At 53.0% G+C, this 22,968-nt stretch overlaps 2 protein-coding genes across 3 annotated transcripts in view; one reads left to right on the top strand and one right to left on the bottom strand.

The window, feature by feature from the left end:
* CSTPP1 (centriolar satellite-associated tubulin polyglutamylase complex regulator 1) overlaps nt 1-11,957 on the top strand; it is a 186,810-nt gene extending 174,853 nt beyond the window's left edge. Inside the window, exons 5-9 of one of the 2 annotated variants that reach the window (XM_058527013.1) lie at nt 4,030-4,115; nt 5,914-6,109; nt 6,739-6,848; nt 9,194-9,257; nt 11,736-11,957. In XM_058527013.1, the coding sequence (XP_058382996.1) occupies nt 4,030-4,115; nt 5,914-6,109; nt 6,739-6,848; nt 9,194-9,257; nt 11,736-11,895 (616 nt within the window). In that variant the 3' untranslated portion in view covers nt 11,896-11,957. Of the gene's footprint in view, nt 1-4,029; nt 4,116-5,913; nt 6,110-6,738; nt 6,849-9,193; nt 9,258-9,761; nt 10,757-11,735 lie in introns of those variants that run through there. The other variant, XM_058527012.1, reaches the window with a different exon arrangement.
* On the bottom strand, nt 11,944-22,854 carry ARFGAP2 (ADP ribosylation factor GTPase activating protein 2). The gene is made up of 16 exons (XM_058526991.1): nt 22,726-22,854; nt 22,441-22,559; nt 21,783-21,855; nt 21,121-21,252; nt 20,953-21,033; nt 19,794-19,872; nt 19,447-19,503; nt 18,287-18,339; nt 17,692-17,828; nt 17,462-17,593; nt 15,456-15,584; nt 15,242-15,376; nt 14,154-14,280; nt 13,902-13,995; nt 13,664-13,782; nt 11,944-13,201 (listed from the first exon to the last, which is right to left on the bottom strand). Exons 1-16 carry the CDS (start codon nt 22,795-22,797, stop codon nt 13,181-13,183), a joined length of 1,560 nt encoding a protein of 519 aa, XP_058382974.1. The 5' UTR covers nt 22,798-22,854; the 3' UTR covers nt 11,944-13,180.
* Nucleotides 22,855-22,968: the final 114 nt, after the last annotated feature.

Raw genomic sequence — 22,968 nt, 5'->3', positions numbered from 1 at the left:
ACTTTTGGGAAGTACAAGCCTTCTGGCTTCTGCTTGAATATCTCCAGCGAACAAGCAGCTTACTCCTTTACAAAGCAGCCATAATCCCAGAGCTGGGCAGCTTGAAAAGGTCTTCTAGAGCCAAACTCTAGATCCCTGGACATCTCCCTCGGAGGCAGCCCTTCAAGGGTCAGGTCTCAGCCCTCACTTCCTCCTCAGTCTTCTCTTCCAAGCAGAAGGATCTAAATGCAGCCATTTGTCTGATAGCATGGTTTGCAGACTCTCCACCGCTCTGACCCCCTGTTCCGTAACTCCAGTTTATTTCTCTTAAATGGACTGACCAGAGCTGAATGTAGTGTTCAGATGTCACCTGGCCAGGGGCAAAGAAAAGGGCACTGTGGCCTCTCTTACACATTTCTCCATGCTCTCCTTCATTCAACAAATATTTACTGATGGGCTACTGTGTGCCTGCACCATCCTAGACCTTGGAGTGAAGCAAGAGGCAGAGAGACAGAGGTGTCACCTGGGGGATCTGAACGTCTTGGGGTAAAGACAGACATGAACAGTGTGAGGAGGTCGCAGAGGAAGCCAGTCGCAGGGAGGCCTACCCTAGTCTGCAGTGGGGCAGGCTTCCCAAAGAGGTGCTGTGTAGGCTGCAACCTGAAGAACGAGCAGGCATCGAGTAGGTGAGGATAGAGGCATGAAGGGCGGGGAGCATGGTAGGTAGAGGGCCAGAGTGGCTAGCCTGAAGGGCACGAGGAAGGAGGGGCGTTGGGAAGAACTGAGGATCAGTGTGGTTGGAACATAGTGAGGGAGCCGCCTGTGGCCTCCACTGAGTCTAGAGAGGTGAGGGGAGGCAGAGGGTGGGTCATGTGGGCTCGTGGCTAGGATGAGATTGGGGGCTCCTGCTAAGGTCAGGGGGAAGCCCGGGAAGGGTTTTAAACAGAGTTGTAAAATGGTCAAATTCACGTTTTAAAAAAGATCTTCCTGATCGTAGTATGGATACTCAGAAGGCGGCAAGAGTGGTTGCAGGAAACCGGGTAGGAGGTCATCCACTCGCCCAGGAAAAAGAGGTGGAGGTGGGCGTCGGATGGTGGCCGTGGAAGTGGACAGAAGTAGGTGGATTCACGAGAAATGACAGGACAGGATTGATAGGACTGGTGATTGATGGCTGTGGGGCACGCAGGCAGGGAGTCTCCAGGATGTCAGGAGGACTCCCAGGTCCCTGGTGAGCAGAGTGGTGGGTGGTGTTGCTGGTAATGAAAGCCGAGATCCAGTTGGCTCTTGTGGCAGCCAGTCCCACTGCTTGCGATCAGGAAAACCCCTCGGCCTTTTGCACACGTGCTGCGGGGATCCAGCCACATGTCCCTCAGCAAGAAAACCCCTGCACCGTCTGCCACCCCCAACTATCCTGCTGGTCCCTCCTGACCAGTGTAAGTTTCAGCCCACCAAGGAGCAGAGGTCAAGACCAGAGCCCACCCAGGGCTGCCCTGCTCCCACAGAGACAGCCACCCTTACGCCGGCGGGGCTCCTGCCCTCTGACGGCTGTGCTCTCGCGCTCCCCCAGCTGCCCATCTTACAGGAGGGTGCTAACGCTCACAGTCGAGAATGGCCCCTGGCAGAAAGCCGCGGGCCAGTTCCGAAGCTGGAAGGGCAGGTCCGGCTGCAGCTTCCAGGCCTCTCTGTGGCTGCGAGAGGAAGATGTTGATGGCAGTTGGCTTCGACACCCTGGTGTGGCAGGGCCTGTCTCAGGAGCATGCTGATTAGCAAGAATTACAACTTCTGGAATTAGACAGTGGTGACAGTTGCACAACTCTATGAATAGACTGAAAAACACTGTACACTTTCAAAGGAGTTGAATTGTATCGCAATATAAATAAATGCATAAATAGATAAAGAAAGAAATAGTAAATGGAGGTTAGTGCTATAAACAGGAGCACAGGGTGCAGGTTGATAAACAAGAGAAGCCAAGTAACGTCTTCACAGGCTGTGGCTGCCCTTCCTGGGGTCCTGCTTGGGGATCTTCTCAGGCTGGCGCTCTTCCGTAGTAATTAACTTCAGGCCACTCTTAGCTGTTCTTAGCTGTCTGGGGAGGAGGGCAGGAAGCAGAGGTCACTGGTTTCTCTCCTCTGGGCCTCTTCCTTCTCTGCTGAGCCTGGGAAGGAACAACTTTGGGTGCTGGTGGCTCTTCCTCCCTGCGTGCTCCTGGGAGAGCTAGCTCTTCCGCTGTGGTTTGGGTGCCACCCTCCCTGCCCTCGCCTCTCCCTCCCCATCTAGATGTCAGAATCCGGGCTTTGTGCATGCCCTTTTGCCTTTGGCCTGCCTGGGTTCTCAGGTTATGAGAAATGGGGGTAACTACTTGGCATGGGGCCCAGCGCTTGCTCCCACACGCCACTGATGGAAGAACCAGGGCGCCCTCCTGTGGCCGTCGGCAATATTGCTTCTTCCCTCCCTCTGGCCTTGAATTTTTTTCCAGTTGAAATTTTAATGTTGAACTCTGGTAGTTGAGGCGGATTTTTTCTCCCTCAAGAGCTACATGAGAAACAGTTAAGGCCTTAGGTGAGAAGAGGGCCCAGCCCCGTGGCTGAGTGGTTAAAGTTCTGCATGCTCCCCTTCGGGAGCCTGGGTTCACAGGTTCGGATCTCGGGCGCAGACCTACTCCACTCACCAGCCATGCTCTAGTGGCGTCCCACATATAAAGTAGAGGAAGATTGGCACAGATGTTGGCTCAGGACGAATCTTCCTCAGCCAAAAAATAAAAAAAGTGAGAAAAAAGAAGATAAATTAGCCACAGAAACTAAGAAATAAAACGTTAGTGTTTGTTTACTGTAACTTTATTTTAAAAGAGGCAGTATGACCTAATGGAAAGTACAGAGCCTGTGGAGTCGAGCAAACTCACCAGCTGTGTGACCCTGGCAAGTTGACTTCTCTGAGACTTAGTCTCTTCACCTGTAAAATGGGAGTAATAACAAGACCTACCTCGTAGGGTTGTTGTGGGATAAAATTTAATCAATATAGGTTAAATACCTTGTACAGTGCCAGCCATGAAGTAGGTACTCAGTAAATGGTGCCTGTTTCCATTATCATTATTACAGCTAAAGACTAGATCTAGGAACCCTTTTCTCTCTTTGGGGAGATCTGAAACCAGGGCCAGCTGCCTTGTACAATCCCCAGGGCGCCACTCACGTTATATTCTCTCTAAAGCTTTCCCAGAGGTGAGCAATGCTGGCTCTGTCTGGAGCTGATCCAGCTTCGAGTTTGGGGACCCTCTGACACAGGGAGGTGGAGAGACATTTAGAAAAATACACAAGACAGCAAAATAAAACAATTTTTAAAAAAGAAAAGATAAAGCCAGAAGGGCCCAGTCCAAAACAGATGGGGGCCCAGCTCCCCTCCAGTAGATGAGTTTGGCACCCTGCCTGGCACATGGACGGAGCCCAGCAAGTGCTAATTTCCTTCCCTTCCTGTCTTCTCTCCGATGAGGCCCTGAGCAGAGTATGAATACGGCCTGGGTCGGATCCCTTTAGTCGTCACATGGTTTTCTTCCTGGGGTGGGGGGTAGGGGGGTGCGTAGTGGGAGGGACGAGAAAGAGGAAAAACCAGGAGGCAGGCAACTTGTGAGAGTGGACAGCAAGGAGGAGCAGGGGCCGCAGTGGCGTCACAAGACGGGGCGTAGCTCTGCACCCTCCTCCCTTGTCTGCCATCTGTGCCCGGGGTGGAGGTGCCTGTGGCTGTTCTGGCCCTTGGTAGCTTATTAAATCTCAGTACCACTTGCCAAGACCCCTTTAAACCTCTTGGCTGTTCTTTTTGCCTTTTCTGATCAGCTGTATTTATTCTGAACTAAATGGTCCTCACTGCAGGATAAAAGGATTTACTGCTTAAATATATGAAAAGAAACCTTGGCTGCATTACAGTTGCACCCTCTCCTTCCCCCGCCTCCCTCCCCATGCTCCATCCACTAGCTGGTGCCACAGAGACGGAACTGGGAGCCTGCCCTTGGTAGTACCTAGACACACACATTCTCTCTCATTTTCTCTCTTTCCCCCTCAGGATTGTGCTCATGGACGATGCCATGGACTGCCTGATGTCTTTTTCAGATTTCCTTCTTGCCTTCCAGATCCAGTTTTACTACTCAGGTGAGAGTCTTCCAGGGCCCCATGTGGCTCGTGTCAGGACCATGTCTCACTCTCCTACCCTGTGGCCCTTTCCATCTGTGTGCCTGGCACACACCCTTCTCTCCTCCCCTTCCTTGGGTGGTGTGCTGCACCGCGGGTCACTAACAGGATGTCTAGTTCTCGCTGGTGGTCACAAGATTCATTCTGCAGAGCCTACTCCCTCAGCCTCCTCAAGACACAGAAAACCACAGTGCTTCCGGTCCACAGCACAACAAATCAGTTTAAATGATAATGACAACAACAGCAATACATGCTGTTATAACAATACACGATAAATCCACTATTTATTGAAAACTTACTATGTGCCAGGCATAGCACTAAGCACTTAAATCCTTGCAACAACCCTAAGAGACAGGTCCTTTAAGAGAGAAGCTTACCGAGGTAACGAGCCAAACTCGCAGAGCTAGTAAGTGGCGGAGCCCAGTCGAGAACAGCGGGCTCACCCCAGAGCCAGTGCTCTCGGCCCCTCTGCTGTGTTACTACCATCGAAGGTCTGTGCCCTGGCCCTGACCATATGTGTGGGCGCACATCTTCCCATCCACACAGCTTCTAGTAAGCACACACCAGTCCTATCTCATACTCTCCCCTGCTCCCCATTTCACACCAGCTGTGCCCTTAAATCCCTTCTGGAATCAGGTGGAATAAAAATAGAAGAATAAATCCAAATGCACATCAGCACACACACAGCAACATCAAATGGAATGTTGGGTTTGGAAATTGCTGACTATGTCCATAAACAAACTTGTTTAAAATGGGCTCTTCCAGTAAACAGAAGGCTGTCCTTGGAGCCTGGACATGGCCTTCCTGCCAACTGGTAGCCCCAGCCAGCCCGGACCTCACTCAGGCGCCACATTTTGTTTCCTTGACGATAGCCCAAGGGCCTGGGCAGGCTGGGGCTGGAGCCTGGGGTCTGGCCACCTGCTCTTAGCAGCTCCAGGCATCTATTTCCCCTTTCTCTGAAGCTCCTGGGCCCTAGAGGAGGAGCAGCCAAGTTCGGGAGAACCCTTTCCCCTTACTGCCCCCAGGCCGTCTCCTCGCAGTGCTCCCAGGACGGGGCACAGCGTCGGGCCCAAGCATCACTACTGCACAACACTGTGTGTCAGGCAGCTGTGCACAGGCCATAGGTCGCTGCTCACTAACAATGGCTCAACTGCTAACATTTGAAAACAATTTCAAATGTTTGTTAATTAAGTTAGCAGCTTGCAGGCTTTTTCTTCCGCACTGGTGTTCCAACATGCTTTCTTGAATCAGGGAGGCAGGTGGCCTCACAAGATGGGGTTACCAGTGGGAGCGTATACATGTTCACTCTTTCAAAAAATATTTCTAGCATTTAACATGTGCCAGGCACCGCGCTAGGTGCTGGGAAGGAAGACGAACAAGGCATGATTCCTGCCTTTGTACAAGGATCTTCCATTCTAGCAAGAAGACAGGGTGAACAAATAATTACACAGGAAATTCATCGTTGGGTAAGTGCTACAAAGAAGTACAGGGTGCTCTGAAAGTATGTAATGGGGGATCTCACCTACTCTAGGAGCATCTACCCAGAGGAGGGGACATGGGAGCTGAAACACATATTAGTGTCATCTCTCATGAGTGTGGTGGTCACACAAGGTCGAGGACTCCTGCTCCCAGGACGCCATGCACTGAGCACAGAGGCTGGTGTGGAGCTGAACTAACAAACACAGAAGGGAGGACACAGTGAAGGGATGAGGTATGTCCTCCCTGCCTGACCTGTGGCCCCTCCACCCATGGTACCCAGAATTCCTGGAGAGCGTGGCTGCCATCTATCAGGACCTGCTGTCAGGCAAGAACCCCAATGCAGTGATTGTGCCAACGTCGTCCAGCGGGCAGCAGCGCCAGCGGCCAACCTTGGGCGAGGCCGGCATGCTGGAGGGAGTGGAGGCGTCGCTGTTCTCCCAGTGCCTGGAGAACTTGTGTGACAGGCACAAGTACAGGTGAGCAATGGGCCCGCAGACCCCGCCTCAGCCCCAGGGGTGTTCTGATTGGTCCCGGCCTTCTAGGGGCCTGGAAGGCCATAGCACAAATTAGAGCAGTGCCATTTGCTCCAGACCAGGCTGTTGACTGAAAGGCTTCCCAGGTGGCTCACACAGGGAAGATTACGTCCACTTGGGCAAGACCAGCTGTAGGTGACCAGCTTGGCCCCCTTCTCCTTGCCACGAGATAGACTGGCCTTGACTTTTTAGAGAGAAGGAAAAGACATTCACTGTACAAAGAATTCACTGTACAGAAAGGGAGAGTTAAGCTGTCCTGTGTGGTACAAAGTCCCCTTACTAAGTCAGAGAAGCCAGTTTTGGCCTCTTCCAAGAAGAGGCTGTCACCTATTGCCATGTCCCCATCCCCTCCCTCCCACTGCCCCCTAGTGAAAGCACCAGTTAGTGAACATGCCAGACCCTTCTGTCTACAATCAAGGCCTTGCTCCTAGAGATCTGCTGTGCTCTCCCAGGGTCTTAGGGCCCCCAAGGCAGGAAGTCCCTCGGTCTTGGCTTTGGGCATCTCCTAAGCCTGACATATGGATGAAAAGACGGCACTCAGACTTGCTGAGTATCTGTATTCTCCTTTCTAGCTGCCCACCCTTAGCCCTTGTCAAAGAGGTCCTAAGCAACGTTCAGAGACTGACCTTCTATGGATTCCTTGTGGCTCTCTCAAAGCATCATGGAATCAACCAAGCCCTAGGTAAGCCAGAGCTAGCTGTGGCCAGCCTCTCCTGCCCCCACCATACAAAGCCATGCAGGAGCTGGCCTCTGTTGGCAGACATGGTCCCATAAGGAGCGGGCATCACCGTCCCTGCCTTGACTTCTCAGGGCCAGACTCTGAGACCTAGGGAGCTGGAATGTGCACAAGACCATGCCCTCTTAAGCCTCTCACACTCCCTCCCCATAGAATCCCCAGTTCTGCTTTGGGGAGTGGCCAGCAGGTTGGGCAGACACAGGGCTATTTACTCAGTGGCTCTGGAGATTATATATCAAAGAGACCTGAATCCCATTGGTAAACAGAGCAAAGGTGTGTCTGGGGAGGCCTTTTATCTCAGCTGGAAAAAAACAAGTCTGATTAATCTGAAAGGGATAAAAAAAAAAAAGTGGGGAGAGGCCTGCAGTGGCCCAGTTTTTCCTGTCCCTCGTTTTATTCTCACTGGTTGGCCTCCTCCACCTACCTCGCTCTTCCTCCTCCCACACCCGTTGCTCTCCTAGGGGCAGAGGCACCAGGCCACCATCCACCGGAGCTGGAGAGGTATCCAGGTGTGTTTGGGATCCCAGCTTCCTGAGTCTCAAAGAAGAGACACACGGCATTCCCCTGCCTTGTGCCAGTTAAGGGAATGGGGTCAAGGGAAGGATATTCAACATTCTTTAAATGCCAGCCACAGTAGGCCAAGTACTGGCTAGATGCTTTAGAGCCTACACGATACAGAGCCTGCTGGGGGTGCTCTGGGGTACACGGGAGCACAAACTCCAGCAGGAGTGACTGAGGGCCCTCTCAGGCAGGATGCCACCTGGCAGCCTCGTTATTCTCAATCAGTGCTTGAGACATGCACAGGGCTGAGAACCCCTCAACTAAGTGATGTTGGTAGGCAAGGTCACCGGCTGGACGAGGACTAGAAAGGAGGCAAATAGGAGTCAGAAGTCAAGAGTAAGGGGGCGGCAGGTGGGATCTGCCTAGGTTTTCTGTCGTGCTCCTAGGTAACTGGCTGCCCGCCCTTCCTTTCCACCAGTCAGCTGCTAGGAAGGAAAAGGAGTGCTAACTGGCATCTGGCTCACCGCCTGGACTAACCTCATGCCCTCACTTTTTCTAGGGCCTTTGAAAAGAACACTCACTCATTCAACCACTTTTATGGAGCACTAATGCTGGGTCGAGTGGGAGATAGAAAGAAGCATATGGTCTCTGCCCTCACCTGTGTCTCCAGTGTATGAAATAAAGATCTGGAGATACCTGGCTGCAGCCAGTTTCCTGCCAGTTGTGGCGAGGGGTTGTCCTGTTCCCTTAGTCCTCAAGACACACACACGCACACACACACACACTAAATGAGAGGCTTCTGTGGGACACAGTTTGAAAACCACTAACATAGAGCAAAAGGGGCCGGGAGGCATCATCTGAAAAAGCTTTGGAAAAGTCGAGAATTAAACTAGAGCCAGATGGGTCATTTTAAGATTGAGGCTTTCTAGAGACCAGCATTGTTAACTGCCAAATCTAGGTTCTGACCCCTAGTAAGCTCTCTTCCCTCGACAAGTTGCTGGTATCTTTCTGTCTGCAGACTTCAGCTTCACCCTCCCTCCCACTCTTAACAGCCCTGGAGAGTATCCAAGACTCTCTCCTCTTACCTTGTCCCAATATCAGAGAATTACCTCCCTTAGTTTATAGCTGAGGAAACCGGCTCTGAGAGGTTTGTGGCAGAGCGGAGGTGGGACAGCGGCCCCTCCTGGCAGCTTCTGGCCACACAGAAGAGAGTTTGGTCTGATGCTGATCCAGCCTTCTCCTCTCACCCATGGGACCCTCCCTGGAGGAGCTGAGGCAGCATTTTTGACCATTCTGTCTCCAAAGTGGTGTCACCCTAATTTGGGGGCACAAAGCTAGATAATTTCCGGTCTTTGGGGTTAGCCTGGGCCATATCCTCTCTTTGGCTCCTTTTCAGCCCAGTACCTGGTTCCTCAAGGAAGAACTAAACCCCCAGCACCAGCTCAAAACCCACCATCTAGTCTTGGAAGGGGATTGCCCTGTTTCTGCAGTGACCTTGAGATGTGGGGATGTCTCATAGCTGTGGTCTCTGCCCAAAGTCGGGAAAGTAGGCAGCGGGGTTCACTAAATTTACCCAGCAGTACCCAAGACTTCCTGCCCCCATTGCGGTCCTCTTAAACTTCTTTTAAGAGCTCTTCCCCAAATCTCTTAGATCAGCCTTCCCAGGGTCAGCAAAAAGGCAGACGTGAAGGTGAGGGACATGGAGACATCTGCTGTGAATGGGGCTGTCTGACTGGAACCTGGCTGAAGAACCCTCGGATTAAGTTTTGTGCCCCTCAATTATCTCCTAGGAGCTCTGCCTGACAAAGGGGACCTGATGCACGACCCAGCCATGGATGAGGAGCTAGAACGGCTGTAAGTGTCAGGTGGGAAGATGCCGCCCCCTTGTGGGAGCCAAACCTCAGCTGGACATGGCAGTGCCCCATCATGGGTCACACAGCACTTGTCCATAACACCCCCCATCCATCAGGGAAGGGTTGGGGCCAGCAGAGGCCTGAGGTATCCTGAGTCCTTTGGGAATACAGCCCATGGTTTCACCCAAATGCGAGAGTGAGTGTGGAGGGGCCGGCCCGGTGGCACAAGCGGTTAAGGGCGCGCGTTCCACTGCGGCGGCCCAGGTTCGGATCCTGGGCGCACACCGACGCACCACCTGTCAAGCCATGCTGTGGCGGCGTCCCATATAAAGTGGAGGAAAATGGGCATGTATGTTAGCCCAGGGCCAGTCTTCCTCAGCAAAAAGAGGTTTGGCAGATGTTAGCTCAGGCCGATCTTCCTCACACACAAAAAAAGTGAGTGTGGAGGTCCTGGTCTCTGGACAGGAGGCATCTCGCTGCCCTCTGGGCTTCTTCCCTCCCTCAGGCTGGCCCAAGTCCCAGGCCTGGTCAACTCAGTCACTGCCGGTTCAGAGGCCAGTTGCCTGCCTTCCAGGACCCCTCCCCGGGTTGGCTCCCCCTGGAGACCCCTCCATCACATCCGCAAAGTGGATGCAGAGAGCGATGGCTCCACTGAAGAGACAGACGAGTCTGAGACTTGAGGAGTCTGAAGGGTTCTGTCTACAACACCCTGTAGCCTGCTCCCACCCAGCCCTTGGGACTCTCACCCCACCTCCTCTCCCACGCCTGTGCCATGCTGCCCTCTGCTGGTGAAAAGGCCCGATAAGGGCCCTAGCCCAAAGACCTACCAGAGGAGTTCTGATGATCAACCAAACCAAACAGTGACCCTAAAAAGTTAAGAGCCTTCTCTCCCTTGCCCTGTCAGCCTTTGCGCTTTAGTCAGGCCCCAAGCTGACAGCAGATTGAGCGGAGGCCACAGGGAAATTGACTTGGCCTTAGCTTTTTGCTGACAGCTCCCACATAAGGGTCATCTGACAGCAACTCCAGGAAGGGGGAGACCCTGAATAACCATGCAGAGCCTTGCATGATCAAGGGTGACAATACAGTGATGCAATTATTGGGAGGACACAGCCACTAGCCATGACAGGATGAAGGGCGGGCAAGATGACAATTTCACTTTCAAAATCTGCTTCAAGTCTCCTGTGTCTAATACTTAAGTATGTGAAATGAATAAAGTCCTTTGTCTGGTAAGTGGTGAGTCTAAGGCCACTAGACTGAGGAGGGGGTGAAGGGAAGGGGCGAGTTTGGGTTTTTGGTGCTCAGTCTCAGCTTTTCTGGCAGGACTGGGAGGTGGGGAGGACCTCTCAAGCCTGGAGACCTGCCTCAGATAACGAGCAGAGGGGCTTACCTCCTGCACATGACAGCAGCCTTTCAAAGGAAAGGTGCTCACAGCTGGAATGGGCCTTCAGAAAACAAGCTCACAGGGTTCAAGGCTGGGTTCCCATGACTTTAAAGACACTGGCCACAAAGGGTTAGCACTGCAGAGCCTTCTGGCTAGTTTCATCAAACATTTGCCAAGCACCTGCTCAGGATCAGGGCAGTGGGGATGCAGCTGTGAACAAGACAGGCCTGAGGGGTCCAAGCTTCCAGCTAAGACTGGAGGAAGGTAAGGACAGGCGGTCTTCAACTTCCTGGAACAGGGCAGGGGTCCTCCAGAAAAGTAAAACCCATCTAGGGACGCAAGCAGAGCAGTCTGCCTCCTCCAAAGCCAAAGAGGTCACCATCACCAGGCACATACATTTCCCTGGGCTCACACCTGCCCAGCCCAGCCCCCCGGACAGTTAGAGCAACTGACTCCCAACGCCCGGCAGTGCCGGGTCAGCACTGGACGTTCCAGTCCTGCCGAAGCTCCAGGCCACATGGTGAGCTCTCTGGGCCCACAATCATTTGCAACTTCCAGCTGATTGAGAGCAGTTCGAAAATCCTGGCACACACCAGAATCACCCGAGGAGCTGTTTACAGTGCATATTACCAAGCTCCAGTTTGGGATGGGGAACAGAAATCTGGATTATGTCCATAGCTGGAAGTCCCAGGTCCACACTTTGGAAATCACTGGCTTAGAGCCCCACGGCTCTCTCCACTCATCCTAATCATCCATCCCCAGACCAATGGCATACAACTATACCGAGGATGCCTGAGGTAGCAGAGAGATGTTCCAGGAGCCCCTAGAGGCGACGGGGCCGCCAGGCCAGGAGTTTACACACGGACGGACGCACGCACGCACGCACGCACACACACACACACACGTCCTTTCTTCCTGGATTTAAAAGGGTTCCATTAAGGTCTTGTTTTCCAACTCCACTGAGAACCGTGTCCCCAGACAAGCCTACTATTGGGGTGAGGTGCATGGCTGCTGAGCCTGCTCGCCTGCCTGCAGCCGTATGGCTCAGAGGATGTTAAAGGTCCAACTAACACCAGCTCTTTCCTCCGCGTGCAACAGGGTGGTGAGGTCGAGGCTGCACCGGACCTCGCGGCAGCACAGGGCCAAGGAGCCAGGGGCCTTTGGCTTTCAGAGAAGAGACAAGCTGGAGGCCCCGGAGAGAGTGCCCTCAGCTTCGGCAACAACGCCCTACCCCTATCGGTGGGAGCCCAGAGAGTGAGGCGAGGGGCCTGCACTGGGCAGGGAGGCAGGATCCAGAGGACACTACTTCACTCAGACCAAGAGGGGCCTGGGGCCCCATTGGGGATTTATTTGACACCACTTTGTTTCAATACAAACAGTCCAGAAAGAAAGTCACATCCCTTTGGGGGAGGGGGTTGGGGGAAGAGTGGTTTGTTGCTTGGGAGCCCAACCCTCAACCCACAGGGGGTGGGGTGAGCCCAGACTGCCAGCACGGCAGGGAGAGATGGCACCAAGGATGACACAGTGCCTGGCCCAGTGGCCAGGGGCAGGCCTGCGGCTCTGTAGGCGCCTCAAGCTCTCACTGGTGGGGTGCTGTCCAGGCCCCTCTAAGCCCAGCATGATGCAGAGGAAGAAAGTTGAGCCCCAGGAGCCTGCTTCTGTCCCTCATGTCCTCTGCTTCCTTGGCCAGCATTACACTCACAGCATCCGGAGCAGGGCACAGGGCAGATGAGACCCACCAAGCAGGGGAAGAAGGGACAGAGTCTCAGGAAGGGACAGAGGGTCCTGTGGTCCACAATGGATGGTACAGAAGGACTCCGAGACACCCAGGAGGAGAAGTAATCCTCCAAGTGATCACTGTAAAAAGGGGTGATGAGACAGAAGATCACTCGGGCCTCCAGTCTGATCCCAAATGAAACCTTTAGGTACCATGTCAAATTTCTAGCCCTTACTAAATAGGGCCCAGATGAGGGTCCTTCCCCTTTCCTGCCCTCTCCTGGTGCCCAGAAGAGGCCACTGGAGCAGCAACAGCAGCAGCCAGTCCAGAGCCTCCCTCCCCTGGCCTCCCCTGGGGGCTGGTCTACAGCAAAACTCTTTCTAGACTTCCCCACTGGTGCCAGAGGATGGGGGCCAAACCCCCAGATGACCTGGAAGGATCCTAGAGCCGGCAGAATAGCCCTACACTTTTCCCTCTTCCTACTTGGGGAAGGGCTGGACCCAGAATAAGCCATCCTGAGGGAACACCCCCCCTCCCAGTGCGGCAGGACAAGTGAGCAGCAGCTTTAGGGGCAGAATTGGAAGGACAATAACCTAGCACACAGAGGGGTGGGGGGCGGGGGATGAAGAGCTCCATCTGCAGGCAGAGGACAAGGGCTAGCACCGCCCATCCCCTCACCCTAGATCCTCAAAGGCCACCCCGCTCCCACACCACACATACAGAGTATCAGTTCCTCCCCAGCTTCCACAAGGCAAGCATCCCTGCGCTGGGAATCATGGGGGTTTTGCTGCCATCACCACCATGTGCCTGAGCCATGAAGCATGGATCAGTAGGAACCATAGCGATCCTGGGGATGGGGAAGAAAAAAAGAAAGAGAGTCAGAGTCTCTAACCCACAACACCCTTCCCCCAACACACCCCGCAGGACTGGGGTACTCAGGGGAGGAATCAGGCACCAATCTCACCATGGCAGAGACTGTTTTATATTTTGTTGTGACCCAGGAAAGGGGTTGTGGCCAGATCCCAAGGGGGAAGCCCTGCCTGATCTCACAGAAGCTGGGGCAGGAAGAAAAAGAGCAGTACAGGTGACAAAACTAGGGGCAACATCAGTGCAGACATGGCACCACCTTAGGGAGAGGCCCAGCCCTGGTACCAAGCTCAAAGGAAGAAAGCTGCCCCTCCAGGAAAAGTAAATGCTCTTTCAGGCTGAGGGGCTACCCAGCAGCAGTGTCTGGATGTGGTGCTGAAGACCAACTCCAACACTGCTCTTTAGGCCCCTCCCACCCCAGCGCAAGCAGCCCCAGGCTCACCTGCAAAGAATTCATCACACCATTGGCTAGCACAGCCATCTTCCCAGCCACAGACTTGACACCCTGCTTAAACTGGGCGATGTCAGCTGTGGGGAGCACATTCCCCAGAGACACGCCACCTGTAAAAGCAAGGGGAGGGGTGACCCAGAACCCTGCAGGAAGCCCTTCCCAGTCCACAGGGCCCTCCAGCCCTGCTCACAGGCCTCGCCCGGTGCCAACCACACCACTGGGGCCCTACCTGCTCCATGAGCTCCGTCCACGTCCCCAAAGAGGTCTGAAGAGCTGATGGCGCTACTGCCTGAGAGCTGCTGTAACCGAGACCTGGCTTCATACTATGGTGAAGAAAAGGCAGGGCCTGGGGATCTTCTGGCCAGTGACCCAAGAACTCATGTAGGCCAAGACACCCTGGTGCTAAAGCCCAAAGGAGTGGCAGGGATGAAGCTCTTGCTTCTACCTGCTGCCTCCAGGCTCAGGGTGGACAACTACTTACCTCAGCATCCACCTCCCGCCCAAAGAACATGTCAGACGAGATGGCTTTGGCTCCTGCAAATTTCTGACATGCTTCACTGGACTCGAGGCCCGAGCTCCGGCTTTCTACTTCCCTCCGGTTTGTGACTCTACAGGGTAGACATGGGACAGTATCCCTGACCTTTCCCATTACTATCAGACACCAAAAAATGCAGCACTGGCCCCATGTGGCTATAGCTCTGGGACTCAGGGGCCCTCTCCCCCAGATGAGGCCCCTCCCTTCTCCACATTAAAGCCGAGGAAGAGAGCTTATGTCACCTCTGCTAGGCAGCATGGAAATATGGTTTGGAGGGACCTAGGCATCTGCCCCAACCACTCCAGCTTCATCAAGGTTCAGGATGTTATAATGTCACTCCTGCTACTCTATTCCTAGTTACAACTGGCCTAACACTAGGGTGACCATATGTCTCCGTTTGCCCAAGGTTTATACCTACTCTCCTGGCATAATTATTAATACTACCCACCTTTTACTCTCAAAAGCAACCCAGTATGGATGAAAAGGCGTATGGTCACTCTTACCTAGCACTGATACACACAAACACTGGGCTAGGTGTTTTATAGTTCCATTACATTTAATCCTTCCAGCAGCCCTGTGGAGTCATTACTTAAGTCCCCATTTTACAAATGCATTATTTGCAGATAATTTATCAAACAATGCCCAGATTAACATGGAATAAGCTTTTAAAAAAATAAGTAAGATGAGAGCCAGAAACCCAGCTTGGGAGGACAGGAATGAAGCATAAAATCAGGTCCCTCCTTCCAGAGAAATGGACCTTGAGCAAAAGAAGCTCCTAGGCCTTCTGTGATGATAAAGCACAGCTCAAACGAAAGCCTGATTCCTGCACTGTCTAGTCCGGCAGCCACTAGCCACATGTGGCTATTTAAGTTACTAAAATGAAATTGACAATTCAGTTCCTCGGTTGCACCAGCCACATTTTAAAGGCTCAGTAATCACATATTTAGTGGCTACCACATGGGACAGTGCAAATACGGAACATTTACATCACCACAGAAAGTTCTACTGGACAGTGCCGCCCACGACCACTCCACCTTTCTGAGATAGGCCGGATGCTTGAGATGGTCACTTCTGGCTCCTTCTCCTCCATCCTGTCCATACCCCAGGAGGCATCTGTATCCCAGCGGGAACCAAAACTTTCCCCCAAGGAAAAGGGGTTGTCCTTGTACCTAGGGTGACAGTAGAGTGGCTCAGAGAAGCCTGAAGATGAACATGGTGACCAAGTCTGCACCCCAACAATAACCTTACTTTGGGGGTCCAGAGGCGAAAGTACCAACATCATCAAATAAGTCCAGCTGCGAGCGGGAAGATTTTGCACTCACTGGGGTTTCCTGCTCGATCACCTGCATCTCAGACAGCACTGAGTGGGAGACGGAGCTGTGGAGAAGAGCAGAGCCGCAGCGGGAGAGCAGTGGTGAGCAGTAGTGTCACGACACATGAGAAGAGGCCCGGTGCTGGCATAAACCTGGCTTCTCCTTCCCTGGGCACCACTAGAGCCTCCTTTCCCGGCCATGCACAGAGCTGGGCCGGACCCAGCAGAGAGTGCTGGGACCCAGGTCAACTCGAGTGTCGACACACCAGCTCTGTTCTCTCAAAGCAGCGTTTCCCTGGCAAATGCCTGTTTGCCTGCTATAATTTTAATAATAATGTGCGCCAAACGGTAGTGCTCTCTGTCCTGGAAAACAACTCCCAGACTTGCTGCCCTAAGAGCCACATCCTTCAGCAAGATGGCTACATACACACAAAAAGGGAAAGATGAAACATGCCCAGAACCAGAGAAAGGAATCTAATAGCATCAAAGGATGAGTTCTTAATTATCCCATCACCCCCGCCGCCCTGCTTTTTGTTTACAGGTGGCATTTCAAAGTACAGAGCCCCACTTTATGCACTAAGACCTGGATCTGCTGTCTGGATTCCCAATGAGAAGAGGCCTTGAGTTGGGCAGCAGGACCAACTCTCGATGCCTCTCTTTCCTCCTGTGTCATGCTCCACGGAGGCATTTTAAGGATTAATTTCATTTAAATAAATTTATTTAAAAATATCTATAGCTTTTAGATGGCAGAACCCCAAGGAGTGAATATTTTGCAACAGAGCTTTAAACAGGGTGGGCTGGGTTCAAAGTAAAAGATTCTTCTGCACTACAAAAAAGAAAAAACAGCTGAAAAATGGTTCCTACCCTTTAACCCAGTAATTCCTGTGACCAAAACAGAGAAGGGGAGGAGACCTAAAGTCCTTTTTGGGATTAAAATGGTATGTTTCCGATTAGCTGTGGGTTACACTAGTAGCATACAGACTGAACAGGAATAACTTAAATCCACCTGGCACATGTTCTGAAAGATTACATAGAAATATCCAGCCTTATCTTCTTGCAGAGAAGTGAGCATAATGGCCACACAATCTGAATTTGGAATCAAATAGTTCTATGTTCAAAACCTAGTTGTGCCAATTACTAGATCCGTGGGCTTCAGACAAGTTGCTTAACTGCTCTGAGTCTCAATTTTCTCCTCTATAAAAAGGGGTAACAACACCTCCTGCACAGGACTGCTGTGTTTAAGTACATAAGGCCAATGACAGAGCTCACGCCCCCCTCTAAAGGAGCAGCCACCACTCAGCACAAGCTAACTGTAGCCAGGATTGCTGGCCCCAGTGCTGTCAGATATGCCAATTTTCAAGTGAGATCAAAAATCTAGTATTACTCTAGAAATCTCTAGATGTTAACTCAGTGTAGAGCACACAAAATGCAAACAAGAACTGGTTTGTGGCCCTTGTTTTTAAGAAAACCACAGCAACACAAACCCAGTGGCCCTGAAACAGGAAGGATACCACCCAACCAAAGGGCATTTGAATGTCTGGGGGCATTTCCAAGTGGGATGGTGTGTGGCAGCACAAAGGGCATTTAGCAAACAGAGATTAGGGATGCTAAAAGCCCTGCAGTTCTCAGGGAGGTCTTGAAAAGCAAAGACCTGTCCCACCACTCAAAATGCCATTAGCCTCCCATCAAGAAACACCACCATAGTCTCTTCGATATATTGAAAGAGCACCTGATCCTATTTCATTCTTTCAACAAATACTTAGTGAGCACACACCTACTATGTGCCAAACACGGTACTAGGCACTTTAAGACAACAAGCAAAGCCATCTATTCAGCCCCAGAGGGAGACTAAACCTAGAACCCCAAACTGCTAGGAAGAACCTGCAATGGTTCCCAAAAGAACAATGGCATTGCCCGGCCATACCCCAAAGCTGAGCCTCACCTTCGGGATACCAAGCCCATGCCCAACCTCTCTGCCTGTTCTCGCTTCTTCCCTTCCAGATTCTGTAGCTTCTTCTCCTCCTTCTTACGGTCAATTTGGAGCTCCTGGTAGGCTAGACGCATGGAGGCAACCCTTGGAGGGAACAAACGTGTCAGAGGCCAGCATCCTTCGTGACCTGTCCTGCCTGCCCACCCAACCCCATTAGCTGGGGCCCTCCGGCAAACACTCACATGGACTCCTCGGCCTGCTTCTTGGCATCAGCCACCTGCTGCTCACGGAGCTTCTCTGCCACCTGGGCCTGTCGCTCGATCTCACTGAAGCTCTGGCTGCTCACCTTCTGGGCCCCTAGGCCTTTCTTGGCCCCCAGCTGGAAGGAGAAGCATGTGACAGAGGCCTTGCCAACCAAAATGTCCTCCGTTCCCTCCCAGGCATTGGTACTCCAGCCACACCCACAAGGAAAGGGATCCTTCTTTAGGGTAAAAAACAGGAGCCCAGTCAGCATGGTGAAGGGAGAACAGTGGTTCTGCTGGAGGGCATGAGGTGGCCCACACAACCCCAGCAGAGGCCTCAGGGCCTTGAGGACAGCAGCTAATGCTGACCAGGATCAGAATGTGCCAAGCACTCAATGCGCATGATCTCACTGATTCCTCCCAGGAGCCCCTTGAAGACGGGCATCTTGACAGCCCTCCCACAGATAAGTTTCAGAGAAGTTAAGTCCCTCTGCCAAAGTCATACAGCCAGTTTAAGTGGTAGGGTCAAGGGGTGAACCCAGGCAGTGGGACTCCAGCCCCTAACCACTCTATCATACTGCCTCTCCCCACCTACCCCTTTCTTGGCTGCTGCTGGCTTCTTCTTGCCAATGAGGGAGGTTTTCAATTCTGTGTGAGAAAGAGGGTGGGGCATGAGTGAAGACAAAGGGGGGTCAGAGGCAGCAGCTCAGTCCACACCATGCAGCTTCCCAGCAAGAGCATCTGGAAACAACAGCCTCAGGCAGAGGAAGGCAAAGCTGCCACCACCAGTTCAAACCAATGGCGTCGGGACAGTCCAAGCCAGACAGACAAGGTTAGGGGAGGTTACTGACTTCCAGCAGATTGAGACAAGAACCTAGACCTGCAGCACCAGACGGTCAAAGTCCCTGAACCAATAGGAAGATTGCTAGGCAGGGGGCTGACGCCAAACACCAGCCTCAGCTCCTAGAGCAGGGAGCTGGCGTACAAAGGGCTGGGCTCCCCAAGCCGCTGTTGATTACCTCTGGCAGGAAGGGCCCCTTTAGGTGACAGACACATGGACTCTGGAGAGAAACAGACTTGTGGCTAACAAGGGGCCCACCCCAGAGCCTCCGTATAGCTCCCATGCCCAGAGGCCACAGTTATCTTCAGAGGCCTCCACAGGGCCCCACTTTAAACCAAACCATGCCAGCCTTCTCATGGGGTCAGTCTGACAGTCATTCTGCTGGCTTTCTGTCCCAAGCCCCAAGGGTCAACAAAACAAACCAAGGTCAACATCTGGATTGTTCACCCTGAACCAAGTCTGAAGGACACTAAGGAAGGAGAAGAAAAGTGCTGAAAGACAGGCCAGGGACTGACTGAGAAAGCACAACGTCACCTCCGGCCACGGGCAGCTCAGAGCTGTCCCCCCATCCCATGACATGGACTGGACAGGCCAATCCTGCCTCAGACCCCAGGGTGAGGTGTCCAGTCTCATGCTGGCCTCCCAACACTTTGGCTAGACCCCGCCCCACCCACGGAGGCAGACCCCAGGCCTTGCAGGCCAGCCCACCCAGGTTCATCAATTCAAAGGGCCTAGCTCTAACATCCTGGCAGTTGACGATGCAACCACGAATTCAATCCCAATCCCCACTCCAGAGAGGTCAGATGCTTGCTCTCCTGGGGCCTCAGTCCACATGACCAGGCAGCAGATCTGAAAACAGCCCTTGAGGCCCACCCCCTCCCAATCGCCCCACCCCTGCCAGCTGGCATACTGACCCAGAGAGGCTTTGGGTGAGGTGCCAAGCAGGTCTGTGTTGGGGCCATGCTCCGGCTCTGTGGACACAATGGTGGGAATTAGGTGTAAGGCTCAAAGCTTCCTGTGACCTCCCCTTAAGGGAAACGATGGGACAAGAGTAGGGGGCACTGGCTTTCCTCAGCTTGCTGAGGCCACCAAAAGATAAAAGGAATGCCTACCACTTCCTCCACGGGACTGAAATGAATCCCAGCCCACCCAGAGATACAGAAGACCTCCCACTCCTATTCCCTTGGCCAGGTGTCCCCTTCCTAGCCCCAAGTCCTCTGCCAGGACCAGGGCACTTGATTGGAATCCAGGCTCAACTCACGTGCCAGGCCACTGCTCTCTGATGGGGCTGGCTGCTGGGTCTCTGCTGGGTCAGTGGCTGGTGCATTCCAGGCAGGGGGCTGAAAAGGAGACCAGATCACAGAAACCTAGATGAGTCATTCATGACGGCAGGGAGCACCAAGAAACTACAAGAACTTTGGGGAAACAAGACCCTACTCCAAGCCCATGAGGTTACTGACTCAAATTATAGTTGCTATTCACTATGGAGAAAAGAAGCAGGAAACTAGCAGACACCTCCACTACCTACTTAGAGCCAGAGCCCATTCCTCTAATTTAATAACCACTAACCACTACTGGATACTTACCATGTGCCAGGCACAAGTCTCAAGGGTTTTCACATATAAACACATTTAATTATCACAACAAACTCAATGAGGTAAATATATCTCCACTTTAGAGACTGAGGTTTTGACAAGTGAAGTGACTTAGCCACCATCCTAGAAATGCTAAGTAGAGGAGCAGGGAATCAGACTGAGACAGTCCTACTACAGCACCCAGTGCCAGCAGAGGGGAAACCTCACAGCAGGGGGCTGCTAGGGAGGGGATCCTTTCATTGTCCCCAACCACAGTGCCTTTCTTTTTTTGTGTGCGTGAGGAAGATCAGCCCTGTGCTAACATCTGCTAATCCTCCTCTTTTTGCCGAGGACGACTGGCCCTGGGCTAACATCCGTGCCCATCTTCCTCCACTTTATATGGGATACCGCCACAGCATGGCTCGACAAACGGTGCGTCGGTGCACGCCCGGGATCCGAACCTGCGAAACCTGGGCCGCTGCAGCAGAGCGTGCGCTCAACCGCTTGTGCCACCGGGCCGGCCCCCTCACAGTGCCTTTCTTATAGGGAAAGAATCTGGGAAAAGTTGTTTGAGGTTCCTGACACCTCTTGAGCCTTCAAAGAAACTTCTCCTCCCTAACATCCCAGTTTACAGGGGTCCATTCCTAGAGAGGGCCACACTGCATCCCCACTCGTGGGAGAAGGAAACACCCGGGCCTACCCAGCAGTGGGCCCCAGACATTCCCTGTCTGAGGTATCACACCAAGGCCAATGGAATCCACACCCATGATCGCAGAAGGCCTTGGCCTTGGTAAGTGAATCACCTGTCAGGAACAATAGTGGGAAACATTCCTTGTGGGCACTCACTTGAGTGTGTTCTGTGAAGAAATCAGAGTCCTTCTTCTCCGGGGAGTGACTGGAAGCACTACTCATATTGTCTATCCAAAGCTAGAAGAGAGAAGACAGCCTTGAAACACAGGGCTCTGAAGATTCCCACTCACCCCACTACCCCAGCCCCAGGGAATAGGCACTTACATCAGTGCCATGCCTAGCCAGGGCCGCACTCCCCAGCTGTCGGATCTTTTCCCGATACATCTGGGCAGCTCGGCTATTATATTTGGTGTTGGCATCACTGGCTGTGCATCCATGTTGGCGGAAGAAAGCTGTCTGGAGAGCAAAGAAGAGAGGAGAGCATGCTACAGGTGATTCTCCCCAAAGCAAAAGAGGCACCCCCTTACAACAGCCTGGTTATTAATTATACAGGATGATGTACTCTATTGATACCAGCAGTTTTTCATAGAAGTAAAGTTACTCAAAAATTCCTGCAAAGAACACAGCCTCCCACCCTCTGAGATGGCTGACTGAAACCCAGCCCTCACTCAACCTTGCCTGAGAACAGCGTGCCATACCCACTCTGCCCATCCTTCATCCAGGCCCACAAGACCTGGATGACTGCAGAGGCCCCAACTCCCCTGGCCTTTCCCCAAAAAAATCTATCCAGATTAGTCTGAATCTGAAGCCCCTTTGGGAAGAACAGTAAGCCATTTCCAAGTTTAGAGAACAGTGCAGGGTTGCTATAGGCCAGAGAACTCTCTGAACAGACAAACTGAGAAGGCGTCCTAAAAAGTCATTGTAAAATTAGTCTTTAGTACCCAGGCAGAAGAATGGGGCGGGAGGATGGTAAGAAGGAGCTTTACCGCATTGGCATTCCCGCCGACCTGCATACACCTTAGCTGGAACCAGCTCCAGTTGGAATCCAACTCTGTGGACCTGTGTGCAAGGGCTGCGTGTCACCCACCAGCGGATACCAGGAGACCCTTCCCTGGCAGACCCAAACCTGTCATTTGGCCTCGGGCTGCAGTAGGCGCCCAAAAAAACATTAATCAGCCACCACCCTATTCGTCCACTCGACCCTGTCCAGGAAAGCTTTGCTCTTCAACTCAACTAGTCAAAAGAGTACTAATTATTTTCCAGATCCGAAAAGAGGTCAAATTCTCAGGCACTCAAGCTTGGATTTGGCTTCCTCGTTAAGGACAGCCACAGTCTCACTTCAAACGTACTCGACGAATGTACCAGCAACGACAAGGTCAATGCAGCTAACTTCTCCCTCAAACTAACGCTCAAAGTGTCAAGTCTGACGGCCAAGAAAAAAGGGAGTTTTGACCCAGACGCGGAGATGAACCGCCTATGTGGCAAGGGGCTCGCACAGGCGGCTCCCTCCCGTGGGCGGCTATCGTACCCCCGGCGGGGAGGTATCCGAACACCGAATTAGGGCGGTCCCAGGCGACGCAGCCGCTCTCCCGTGCTGAGCTCACAGCCTCGGGTAGCAGCACACCAGGCGCACGGAGCCCCCACCTGACGAAGCTGAGATGGACGCCCAGGGAGCGGTGCACCCCCGAGCAGTCAATGCACAAGAAAACGCCGTATGGGATGCTGGCCCAGCTCGGATTCTTGGCGCCACAGTCGAAGCAGGCCTAAATGGAAGAGGAAATGAGCGATGATCAGGGTTCCCGAGTCGAGGCTGGGTGCTGACCCCCCAGGAAAACAGCCCACGTCGGCCCCTCTCTCCCTCACGCCCCAGGGGAGCCAGGAGAGGCCTTCTCGGTTGGCGCAGACCCCGCGCGCCTCCTGCTCACGCACCTTGTTCGTCGGAATTGCGCGAAGCCTCTTAAAAAGAGTCTGGATTTCCGTCTTGCTCGGCTCCGTCGCCATTTTCTCTCCTTCCCAGACACCACCGCGACCAACAGGTCCCGTCACGGGCCAATCCGCGGCCGGGAAGGCGGAGTAACCGGGTTGGTCTCGGCAGTGCCCTTGCCGGCCGAGGGGTGGGGGGATTTGTCCGATCTGCACCAATGAGCGGCCGGCGGAACGACGTGACGTAAG

Source organism: Diceros bicornis, chromosome 31 (genome assembly GCF_020826845.1).
Source record: "Diceros bicornis minor isolate mBicDic1 chromosome 31, mDicBic1.mat.cur, whole genome shotgun sequence".
Taxonomy (NCBI): Eukaryota; Metazoa; Chordata; class Mammalia; order Perissodactyla; family Rhinocerotidae; genus Diceros; species Diceros bicornis.
This window is presented reverse-complemented; position numbering and strand designations above follow the sequence as displayed.